This window comes from Xiphophorus couchianus, chromosome 24, assembly GCF_001444195.1.
Source record: "Xiphophorus couchianus chromosome 24, X_couchianus-1.0, whole genome shotgun sequence".
NCBI lineage: Eukaryota > Metazoa > Chordata > Actinopteri > Cyprinodontiformes > Poeciliidae > Xiphophorus > Xiphophorus couchianus.
In genome coordinates this window covers 9,853,109-9,866,040 of record NC_040251.1, presented here as the reverse complement: position 1 = coordinate 9,866,040, position 12,932 = coordinate 9,853,109, and the positions used below count along the sequence as shown (strand labels likewise).

The 12,932-nt window shown below is 36.3% G+C and overlaps 1 protein-coding gene across 1 annotated transcript in view; it reads left to right on the top strand.

The window, feature by feature from the left end:
- The window catches only part of LOC114140873 (formin-like protein 13), a 52,983-nt gene extending 40,499 nt beyond the window's left edge, over positions 1-12,484 (top strand). Inside the window, exons 15-17 of the mRNA XM_028011163.1 lie at positions 99-196; positions 1,642-1,725; positions 11,635-12,484. Coding sequence (XP_027866964.1) covers positions 99-196; positions 1,642-1,725; positions 11,635-11,736 — 284 coding nt within the window. The 3' untranslated portion in view covers positions 11,737-12,484. The remainder of the gene's footprint in view (positions 1-98; positions 197-1,641; positions 1,726-11,634) is intronic.
- Positions 12,485-12,932: the final 448 nt, after the last annotated feature.

The following is a 12,932-nucleotide window of genomic DNA, read 5'->3' as shown; positions in this document are numbered from 1 at the left end:
GTGAGAAAGCATTACATCTCTCATTGTATTTCAGTATATTTCGTGAAAACATAATGTCTTTCCATGAGGTCTGAGCTGAGGATGTTATGTTTTTACAGTGCTGAAGAACGAAGTGCAGAAAGTACTTCAGTACAGAAAAACCATCAAGAAGAGAAACATTGCAGCTCAACACCCAAACTTCACTAAAGATCTCAAGGTGAAGTAAAATGTCTTATCATTTCTAGTTCCCTCTACAATCACTAGGAAAATATTACCATTAATTTGAAAAAAAAAGTAGTGGGTTGTGTTTATAGCATAAATACTACGGGAAATATAGCAGACATCGATAATCTGAACTATAGAAGCATCATTTATCTGTTGAATGAAAGTGGCCTGAGATTAGAGCCTGGAGGAACCTCTCGTGATTTTTGTCTGATCAGAATTATTACACATGTAGGCTACATTGTATATTATAAAAAGACAAACAACACAAAATATAAAAGTAAGAATCACATAACACCATAAGGCTGAAAGAAAAACCTACACCCAAAGCCCGATACACCAGCTGCTGCAAAGTTTTATTTTAAGTCCCAATCAAAGTCCATTTTTTTATTTATCATGGTTATATTTTTATTTGTTTTCTTGATAGTAATATTAACACTGCATTCTTCTCATTTTGGTGTGTCATGATCTCTTAGAGCTACACAATACATTAAATCTCACTCATCTTTGCAATATAAATATTTACAGTATCCCAATTCCTAAGAACTGTTTTGGTGCAGGATTTGTTAGGCCATTTTACATGTATAAGCATCTCAATATTTTGCAGCTCTGTGTTTTTCCACATATTGTGCAGCCTCACTGACATCCTCTGAAATTGACAGGAACCAAGAAATAATAGGTTATTATGACTTATTCAGGACGTAAGAACACAAGTTGAATTTGGTCACCAGCACAAGTTTGTATGGCTAGGAAGGAGGACAGGAAGATTCCTGGTGAAACTTTAAAACTACTTTGAATAATTTCTGCAGAGAGACAAAAACAAACGTGAGTATTACTGGCTTCTTCAGTCATGTGGCGGCAGACTAGACCTGCTGTCAGAAACTATACATCAGAAAAAACAAACATCTAATTCTGTTTCCATGTATTTTTCTGCTGAGCAGGCAGCTTTGGCAATGCATCATGATATGATATTGATTTGCATCTTTCTGACCTGCATCTTATCTCTTATTATGTAATTTTTCTTCCAGGTATAATTTGCAAGAATTTGTCTCCACTGTGTTAAATGTAAATAAATGGCTATGTAATGCCAAGAGCTTTGTCCTTTTTTATTATAAGAATATTTTGACATATTCAGAAATGGACCAAATAAATGTCAAAGTAGATGGTTACTTAAATGTAATGTTGGAAAATATGATTAAATTTAAGTTCCTTTACTAAATGTGATGAACTGAGCTGGAGTTATTCCCACTTTTTCATATAATCTTAAAAAGAAGCAAATATGTAGTTTTTGGCATCCCATCCTAACATTTTTAAATCACTGAACTTTTATTAAATTTTCAATTTTGCTAAATGTTTGTTTTTTAATCACATCAGTTTTACAATGAATAGAGGTGTGTGTGGTTTGCTCACAAACTCCTTGGGCTCTCCTCTGTGTTGCAGATGGCAATAGAGAAGTACAACGTGCAACTCGAGTCGCTGACGAAGACTTGTGAGGAGATGAAGAAACTCTACTCTGTCATACTGGTAATCCCTGAGTTATTATTTCAATCTCTCTTTTGTACAGCTCCAAGGATGGATGCCCCTGCCACCTCCCGTCCTGGTAGTGTCTAGATTGCCGTCTTCAATTATTTGTCACCTTATCTCCCCGATGCTATGCTGTCACAGCTACATATATTTCAAAGGGGGGAAGGTTACTTCTGTAGCACCAGGTGTTCATAATGCATATTATATGGGGTTTTTTGTAACTGCATTCATGTAACGTTAAATCTACAGTGCCTTGCAAAAGTATTCATGCCCCTTTTTTCACATTTTGTCATGTTAGACTTCTGGTATTACAATGAGCTTTTTTGTGAATGATCAACATAAAGTAGGGAATGAATTTGCACCAGCCTCTTAGTACTTGAATCATTAGATCAAAGCAAACAATTGAATACTTTAAACTTTTTTAGCTTTGGCTGGATGTTTAGGTTGGTTGTCCTACATTAAGGTGAACCTGCATCCCAGCCCGTAGGAAGTTTTCTTCCAGCATAAACTTTTAGTTTGCTTCATCCATCTTCCTATCAACTCTGACCAACTTCCCTGTCTCCACTGAAGAAAAGCACTTTCTTTGTCATTGTGGCTGTATCTCCCTCATGGCGTGTGCCATGCTGCAAAGGGGATTTATATAGTTTTATTTTAACAATGGCTTTCCATTGCTACTTTTCATGAAGGCCAGATGTATGGACTGGGTAGCTCTCAATTTCTGCAGCTCCTCCAGAGTTACCATCAGCTTTTTGACTTCAGCTCTCAAATTAATGCTCTCCTTGCCCAGAATGCTGGGTTATAAAGGCAACCTTGTTTTTGTTGGTTTGCAGTTATACTCTGCTTTTAATAACCTAACCTGGCTTTAAACTTCTTTCTAATTTCATCCCCACATGTCTGCTGTGTTCCTTTGTCTTCAAAATGCTTTTTATTTACCACTGTTCTTCACTAACTTCTAAGGCATTTCCAGAACATCTTTTCTGGTTTTGAGCTCCACTGGATTCTATTTACTACTTTACTTGGTGAAGTTTAAAAGTAGAGGTGAGGAAAAAAGTCAATTCTACAGAGAACTGGAATTCTGAACCGATTCCAAATGCTCAAAATCGATTTTAAAATGCGTTTAAGTCGCTCCTATTTGTGAGTATACCACATATTGCATTATGTGTTCACTTAACCACAGAAGGTTGTCTTGTCCACTCTAGGTATTTTGAATAATTCTTTGATATTTTTTGTTATTTAAGAAAAAGCCAGGAAGCTAAGCTAACCTAGTACAGGTAATTTAAAATAAAGAAATTTATGCACAAAATAAAAATTGGTTTGAATCAAAAATTGGTTCTGAATCAAATCGTGACCCTAAAAATTTTAATCAAATTGCTAGACACTGAAAGATTCACATCTCTTTTTAAAAGCAGAGGGTGGCAATTAATTTTATTTCAATGTGTTACAGTAAAAGAGGCTAATCACACTTTTCAAAATTTTTATACTATATGTGTTTAAGCCACTTCACATGTTGCTATAGCTGTGTTCAGTGGTCACTTCCAAAAATGCTTCTATAGAGGTTATAAAGTATTTCTGATATGAATCAGCCTCTAGAAACAGTGATATCTCATAAGTCTGTCTGTGAACCGCCGTCTCCTCTGAACATTCATCTCAACAAGAAATCTCCCTTAAAGCAAACTCCTCTGTCACATATATCAGATTTAGTGGAATCGCTGCTCCCTTTGTAATCTTTCATCACTCCTTCTATTAAGAAGAACATTTTCTTTGCTCACTAAACCGCCACGATTAGGCTTCTGCAGCTCAGTCCTGCTTCTGACACCTTAACTGGTGCTATGGCTTTTTCTTATAGAGTTTCCACAAAAAACAATCAATACAAAAAGTAGCTGCAAGTTTCTCATCACTTTTGTATGTCTGAGGACAATCTATCATCATAGAGTCCACTCACCCTTCCTGCTGTATTTGAACACTGAGATATGATAGTGCAAGATGGAGCTTTAGGCCTGCGAGGGAATTGTGTTATTATTACACCCACTGAAAGTCTCCTCTGCACTCCAAACAGTCACATAGACGTGGATGCAGAGGGACTGTCAGCATCTCTCTATATAGCTCTTTTTATCTGCTGATGGATGAGCTTTTTTGGTGGCTTTCGAACAAAAAATTCTGAAACCTTTGCAAGTTCAAGAAATAGTTAAATGAGCTTCAACATGCTTTTAAGGATTTAATAGTAAAAACCATGAGCACCTGGAAGTCTCAGTTCGGCACAAAGACAGGAAATAGTTTGTAAACGAGACATTTTTCTTCTGACTTTATTGAGTTATGCATTCTTTCCACAAAACTCATCAGGAAACTTGGGCAAAGTCATCCCCTGATAATGTTCTGAGTTCAGATTGCTTCTAAATTAGCTTCAACAAACTATTAGTGGGTCTTTCAAATCTATTAGTGTACCAGCGCCTAGAAGCTACACCAGAAAAACAAAACAAAATAGAAACAAATAAGTTGTACCATTTTGATTTCAGGACAACTGGTTTTCATATTTTCTTAACTTTAGCCAAGAGAGTATACAGCATATTGAATGTTTAGTTTAGCTTATTAGTTTATCAAAAATAAGGACAACATGCAAAAAAACATTAATGACAGACACTTTGCACCAGATTTAGCTGAAGCTAGTTTCCGTCTGCAGTCCATGAGCTAAAAAAACTGTCGAATATGATAAAACATTCACTGAAAGTCTCCATATAGCCTACATACAATCACTGTACAAGGTCATAAAAATATGACATAATCAATACTTAATGCCAAACTTCTGCTCTGTAATCACTAATGCAGAGAATTATTTTTCAATGTGAACTCTGCTGGTTTTCTAAGAGCTGCTTTGTGACTTTACAAAGAAAGTCCTTCATGTCAGTGGAAAGCTTAAGATTTTCTGAGAGTTTGTTCCATTCTGTAATACCTTCGAATGAGAAAGCTGCCTGTGCAAATGCTGAGGTACGCTTACTAGAAAACAACAACAGCCATAACAACAACAACAACAAAAATTATGTCCACGTTTGGTGTTTGAGAGTTGGAAGACCTACTTACTGCCATGCATGTGAGGTAAACATGAGTTGTTGTGACTCTTCAATTAGTTCAAATTACAATAGATTTAAAAAAAAATGTGCTTGAGGGTGAGGGCCAGGCTTAATAGAGTTAACAGCCAGTGCTCACTTCCTTTATAACCTGGAAGATCTGTTATGAGGACTTAATCAGTGTCATAAAGGTTCAATGGATTTTTCCAAGTTAAAGTAATCACAGAGCAAAGCTCAGAAACCACTCGGTGGATTTGGGTGCAAATATCACACTTCCTGAAAGCAAGCTTTCCGTTTTGGAAAGGTTGGCAGGTTAATATTTGCATAAACTGAGTGAAGGTTAGATGATTTAAAAGAAGCCTCCTTAGAGAGGTTCTGAGTTTGGAGGAAATGTAATTAGGCAAAAAAAAAAGGACTTAACCAGAGAAAATGTATAATGCATTTCTCCATGTTTAGTTTTTGCAGTGATTTGGGTTTTCTGTGTGTTTATTTAGGTTTCTAGTCTCTGTGTTGTCCCGTCTAGCCCTTGATTGAGTACAGCTGTTCCTTGTTTCCCCTGATGGTCTCCCTGTGTATTTAATCCCAGCTGTGTTCCTTGTTCTTGTCTAGACTTTGTGTAGTTGTCTTGCCTGCTGTCAGTTTGCATTTTTACCAGTTGCTACCAGAGATTAGCTACTAGCTCTGCTCACTCTGTGCTGCCTGGATTTCTGCATTGTTCATCATTAAATCTCCATTTACTCTCCATAACCTGGGTCTACTGCGTCTGCCTCACCACTCAACTACCGCACATCATGACAGGTTTTGCCACAATGGGACTTGGATTAGGGTGATTATCAGGGAACTTTTCATTTAGACAATGATAACCCTAGTTATTTACAAAATACAGTTTTGAAATAATTAAATTTATCATTGAAAAATCTATTAAACTGCCTAGTGTTACTTTTGCCACAATAACGGTGAATAACCACATTCATTTTATCGATTGTCAGTAGCTACAATCAGACCTGCATAATCAAGAAATAAAATTAAAAAAAAATCTGCCTGACATGACATAGCCCCAAAGAAATCTGCAAAAGCAACACATCTTGCTTTGGTCTAAAAGAAATTGTAAAATGATGCATTTTCATAATCTGCTTTCTAATTTAACAAAGACTTTTTAAAGGCTTTATAGTATCACTATACTGCTTTTCCTGATCACTATAGCATAGTGATCAGTGCTCAAACTTCACAGGTGTGGATGGTCACATATTTTTTAACAGTGGCGCAAAAAGTGGGTATGCAGGGTATGCAACGCATAGGGGCGCTGCACTAGAGGGGGCGCCAAAACCCCGTCTCGAAAAATGTTTTTTTCTTGTTGGCATTTTCTATAATTAACAGAATGAAATGATCAATAACAGGGGAACAGCACTGATTAGGCGCCCCTCTGCTCCTCCCATGCAGGTGGCTGTGCACGCACCCCTAAGAGTATGCAGGCGCGTTTTTTTTATTTTTTTTATTTTAGACTACCACTCGTAGTGCACTTGACAAAATGGAGCGGCAGAAAAAAAAGCTGTCCGGGGCGCAAAACAGAAAAAGGAAAAGGGAGAAGGATAAAGATGTTGGCGGGATGAAAAAAAGCCTTTCAATGTGGTTGAAAGATAGTAGGTAAGTACCGTCAGTGTATTAGCAGGACAGGAGGGTTGTAAATAATCAAGTTAGCTAAAGCTAGCAGCTAGCCTAATACGGAATCGTCCCATATTTGGCTGTTAAAAGTTGCCTCCCCTATTAAACCATTAAGGGACGCGATTTGTTTTGTATTTCTATGAATATCTGATACATAAACCTGTCACAGACACATAACCGCGCACTAAGTAAGAATGACCGAAATAAAACTCAGGAAATATTAACACAGGAAAGCTAAAGCTGCTGTGGCGGCAGTGCCCAGCTATGGTCCAACACTTAGCCCTCCTGGGTGCATTTTTTCACTCATATATATTATGGATTCTTTAATTAAAGATGAGTTGTTCAAGTTCATGCGTGTATCAGACAAATTAGTCATCAGAGTCACTAAAGCCCTTAAACTCAAAAAGGTTGGTGACCTATTTTACCAACCTTTTTGGCAGGGGGACACTTGAGTTTAAATGTCTTATTCAATACCACTACAGTGATGTTGTGATGTATCTGATAAGTCAGATCAGATGTAATGTCCAATCAGTAACTGTTATCCAACAAGGAGATGATTTAAATTAAAGTTTAATTTCTATTGTAGTTTGACTGCTGTATGTTTTAAGCCTATTTAACACAAAATTGATGTCATTCAGCTGTGATGGTGGAGAGAAAGAAGAGAAGATGATGAAAGAGGAAGAATCAGGACAGACAGGGGAAGGCAACAGGTTGGTCTAATGCAGGTGGAAGTGAGGGAGCAACTAGTCCATCTCAAGCACAAATTTTTAAACATTATTTTTAAAAACGGTAAGATCTGTAATTTTTACAACTAATAATGCTTTTTTGACCACATGACTTAGTGGAGAACACCACAGACAAGGGATGAAGGAGACAGACATGAGGTCAGTGATAGAGGAGACAAGTGATGAGATCAGGTAGGCATTAGGAAAGCAACAAAAACCTATATACCATGATGGTTTGAGTTTCTGATGACCATCTTTGATCGTGTTCTTTTTTGGGGAAAATTAGTGCAGGCAGTCATGGTGAGTCAACCACGAGAAAAGAGAATGAGAAACAGAAAGGTGCAGATGAGGGAGAGGAAGAGCAGAGAGGACTAGATGATGAAGAGAGAGAGAAGCACAGAGCTGCGGAGGAGAGAGTCGAGACAAGGCTTTATTCAGAAGAACCATCTGAATGGCCTTTACCACACAAAATGGGGGACACATTTAGGTAGTACATGGTTGTAAATGGCCCACAGAAAGTTTCTGATTGTCCATATCCAAGATCAGAGAAGAATAAGAGGTGTTTTTCCAAAGCATACTGTTTTCGTTTACTGTCTAATGGAGAGAAAGTTGAACGAGATTGGTTACTGTATTCTAAAAATACTAACAGAGTCTATTGTTTTGCATGTAAGCTTTTTGGTGAAGCTAAAGTTCTTGACACATGCCTTGTGGAGGGGTATAATAACTGGCGATGTCTTTCAAAAACACTGAAGCACCATGAAACCAGTAGTTCTCACATAAATGCTTATCTGACGTGGAAAGAAATGGCATCTCGCTTACGCCTAGGTAAAACTAGTGATAGTGAACTGCAGAAAACCATGGCAGCTGAAAAAGCACACTGGAGAAGTGTGTTGACTAGAGTTATCGACTGCATACTTTTCCTTGCAGAGAGAAACTTGCCACTAAGGGGGAAAAATTCTCAGTTAGGAAATCCTAAAAATGGAAATTTTCTGGGAATCCTTGAGCTCATAGCGCGATATGATGTAACACTGGCAGAGCATCTTAGAAAGGCTGTCTCCAAACAAACCACTGGATATCTGACATGGTGCACTCAGAATGAATTTTTAGATTCAATATCAGAGTGTGTTTTGAGTAAAATATCTGCCAAGATCAAGTCCTCTAAGTACTTTGCAGTGGAACTGGACTGCACACCTGATATTTCAAAGCAAGAGCAGGCCTCAGTCATCATTCGATATATGGGGGGGCGCCGAAGATATGTTCGCATCCACCACAAAAATATGGAGTTGCGCCCCTGTTTTTTAATTAAGACACCACAGGAGTACCTAACAAGGCTTTTCTTTTAAATAATTTCAATGCTACTCCTGCTCAGCCACTTCATTCTTTTTCCAAGCTGGGTTCAGTAACATTTGAAGCAAGTTAATGATGTGAAAAAAATCTACACTGTGTAGCTACACAGTGGCAGTTTCACAAAAGCCAAATTAGCAAATTGAGCTCAGAGTAGCACTCAGCAAGCTTGTAGAAAAGAAGATGAGTAGCAGTTTGTAAGTAGCTTTCTTGTAGGCCCCACCTTTCCCTAATTTTTCTCACAATGCTTTTAACAGACCACTATAGCCAGTTTGTAACATCTTAATCAAAAATCGGCTTTAATAAGTCTTGGCGTCTTTGTGTCTCCAGCTCTGATTCACTTAAGTTGCAAACTGTTGCTAAAAACAGCAAGTTTTGCTGTAATATAACAATTTGATATTTTTTTATTTACTATACCTAAAGACAAATTAACAGCCTGAGAAAGACTTTTATTATTATTTTTAGTTATAGAAGATAATGCTGTCACATTATTTGCCCTAGGCAGCTTTTCCGTTTATGCATTTGAATGACCAGGTAGATATTCAATAGCAGTAGGAAAAAATCATAAAGCAGTAGCTGAAAAAAGTAGAAAGTACAATTAATCTGAATGGTAACAAGATACTGTATTTTTTTGTTTCCTTTATTCAAAACTTTTCACACTAAAATGTAATGTTATTAAGTGCTACATCAGCATTATCTTGAATCAGTTTTCCCAGTGTTATTAGTAATGGAGGCACAATAGCTGTGACATTTAAAACGTTTAACAGGTTGACCTTTAACTGTAAAACTTTCCTCAGGGAAAGAATTGTATGTTAATCACAGGGGAGAGTGGCCAAAATATGGAATCATACCTTCTGGTGTTTGAGCATCAGCATTTTGCCACTGGAATCTTGTTATTTGAAAAGTGCTGTCTAATTTCTCATAGATTTTCATGACCCTGTCACTTTAACATTTGACCTTTGCTATGGTAGCAACCTAGGAGCTTATTTGTTTTCCCATTGGCCATTAGTATTCCGTTTTCTGTGTGCTAATGCTGAGGATAAGGACGTGTCTAAAAGATGTAGCGGACAGTTAAGACCAACTTGTGTGGAAAGCACCTTTTAGTTTGGAAAAAGAAGAATCTGAAAAATTTTGTCACATGTCATTGACATAATAGTGGATATTGTCAACAGGGAATTAGGGACAAATAAAATGTAAAAAAATTCTCAAATATTTTTTTTAAAAATTTGATGTATTGACACTAAATGTGACATAAAATACATAATTGGATGCAATCTCCATAAAGTGTTTTGCATTTTTAAGCAGATAAGCATAAGTTTGCAATGTTCTCTTTTATCTATCACATAAAAATAAAGTAAATTGAGACAACTCAATTTAAATAAAATAAGGATATTGTGCTTCTTTTTCCATTTCATAAAAATATTCAAATTTTGTTTTCTAGTATCCACAGACAATAGGGCTGTGATAAATGGAGAATCTTTTACACAGCATCAGTGTTTTATTATGCATGAGGGAAAAAGATCATCTGAAACATTTACTGTCCAAACATATACAGACCTTATCAATTTAAAATGAGTCATCTATTTAATACTTCTGCAAAATGTCTTAGCACAAATTGGTATTTGGCATCTTCCTTTTTCTTTTTTAAGAAAAAGGAAAAATCTCCTCTAAAAATGGTGTACAGAAATATTCAGAAAAAAATATTTCATTGGTTTTTGTGCAGTTTAAAATACTAATCAGGAAATGTCAAGGAAACATGAGTGATGATGTGCATGGACTTGCTTCTTGCCTGCAGTTTTTCTAAAGAACATTGATGGGCTAATAAAAACTAAAACACAAAAATATTTTTTGTTTAAAATCAAAGGCTAAAAAAAATGTTAGATGCTGTAACAAACCTGAAAATTAGGTTTTCCTTCCAGAATGTCCACAACCCCAAACATGCCTATATATCTACAATGAACTGGTTTAGATGATTGAATATCCATGTGTTAGAATGGCCTAGTCAAAGATGTATTTAGCAAGACTTGCCAACTGATCCTCACAGATGTTCTCTATCTAATACCTTATCTAATCTTTTTTCAGAAGAAAATAACCAGAAATACCTGTCTTTAGATGCGAGGGACACATGTGACTGAGTCCAAAGAAGTTAACATAATGAAAGGAGTTTCGACAAAGTGTTATACAAGAATAAGTTGTTGTTTTTTTCCCCCAGAAATATGAAATCATGCAGAAATATCAGGTATATGAGAAAATATTTCCTTCTTATACAGAGGAAGATAATGATTCCACTACAAATAGTACAACAAGAACTCTGGACACAATTTAGAAACTGCCTTTGTAACATTTATCCATTAGCACATGGTTAAAGGGCTGAACGTTAAAGGCAAAAGGGCAACAATTTGTTTTATTGAGAATTATGTATCTGACAGAGTATTGCTTTTAGAGCAGGTTCTTATGAATATTTTTATGAATACAAAGCAGGATCTTATTCTGAAGGAATCCAGCAGTGTTGAATGATCTTTGATATTGTTCATACTGTGTATTTATAAAGAATGATGTCCCTGCTTTAGCTTTTCTTGAGCTCAATGCAAGACAGTCAGCATGTTAACTAAATACATTTTCATCTCCGTTATGAAGAGTTCATTTTTACTTTTAATTTATAAAAGTTAATAGAGGAAAAAGTACAATAAATATCAGAGGAGCTCAGGTCTGAACTCCAGACTGTGCTGTTGCAACAGCATTCGATAAGTCAATTAGCAGGGTTTGCTACTGTGACCCTTTCAGGACAGAATTTGACTTAAGAAATTCCAATGCCAGTGACCCTTAACCACCGCAGGGTAAGTATTAATTAGGCAGTACATAACTTCCTCATTGTATGAGTGCACTCAAGAACATGAATGCATGCTGTAGCAGTGTATGAGCTAATTACATCAGAAAGCCATGCACAGAAAGAACATGCACTACTCAGACACCAAATCATTAATGAAAGTAAATGTAGTTATTAATTCTTAAACTGTTTTTGCAGACCCAAAGGTCTCATGAAGTCTAATTGCTGTCAAGCTGAATATTCAAGGAAGTAATCTTGTTTTTTTTTTTGTTTTTTTTATTATGTGTAGGTTAAATTTGGAGAACCTCTGGATCAGGACTCCCAGGAGCTGTTCGGGATGATCTGTCAGTTCCTCCATGACTTTCAAAGGGTGCACGCTGAAACTGCTTGAATTGAAACTGTGAGAGCATAAATTAGTGAGGCAGAAGTTTTCCGGGTTTTATTTAATTCCAGTGTGGTGGGTATGATTGATGTCAAAGCTGATTTTGTACAATTACCACCAATTTGGGTTGTTGATTGTGTAATCAAATACAAATCTATAAACCAATGCATACCCTAGTAACAGTCTAATGGTCATACATATATGTACCATCTCCTTTAAAAGTTGAAAGAGTAAATGAATGCTGATTCATCCAGAATCTGGAGAAATATAGAAACATTATATTTTAATTTTATGACTTCTTCTGCAGCATTTCAAATCATCATGAGCCGAGAAAAATGTTTCTTTGTTACAGCTTTTTAAAGAGATCCTTAAGTTCCCTTTGTGATATTTTCTATCATGTGCCCACAAGATTAAAAAGCTGTCAAAAGATGAAAATCCAAGGGCTCTGTAGCATAGTGATAGCAGAAAATAGTGAATCTTATTCAATGCTGCCGTTGGACATTTTGACAACGTTTGCGCAGGGATTATTGTTGGAAGGAGACCATAAGAGGGATTTTAAGAACATGTGAAGTTTTGTTGGACATTTTTAAGATGCTGAAGTTGGTCAAATATGACTGGTAAAATCCCTCAACGATACAAGTCCAGCCGGAAGCATCTCTGCCATGAAGTCAAGTTTTTTTCATACTTCTGTTAAATGTAAACATATAAATGAAAGCAATATGCCTGTAACACAAAAATAAATAATGCAAAAAGAAAAGACTTGAGTTTTAATGATCCCTAAAAACAGAATTATCAACTAAAATAAGTCAATGGCACACTGACTTCCCTCCACATTCTGCTCATCATGACATTAAAAAATGTTCCAGCTCCTTCAAAATGCGGCTATGTGGAGCTGTCAGTGTCTCACCTGCTGCAGACAACACTCTTAGTCTGGATAAACAGGCCTTTTGACCATCAAGCTGACAACTTGTCAGAGTGCGGCAGATTCCAAAACAGTTTAGTTCCATGTTAAAATAACCTTAATCATGAAAAATAAAAAATCCATAGCCTTTAATGTAATTAACACTACCTTAATTTATTTAATTCTATGGTTACTTCTATAAAAAGTGATTCAAATTGAAACACAAGTTGGTCTGTCATCCATTAGCAGGAATTTTCCAAACATATCTTTATCTGTTTTAGTTATTTGTCCCTATGCAGTTTTA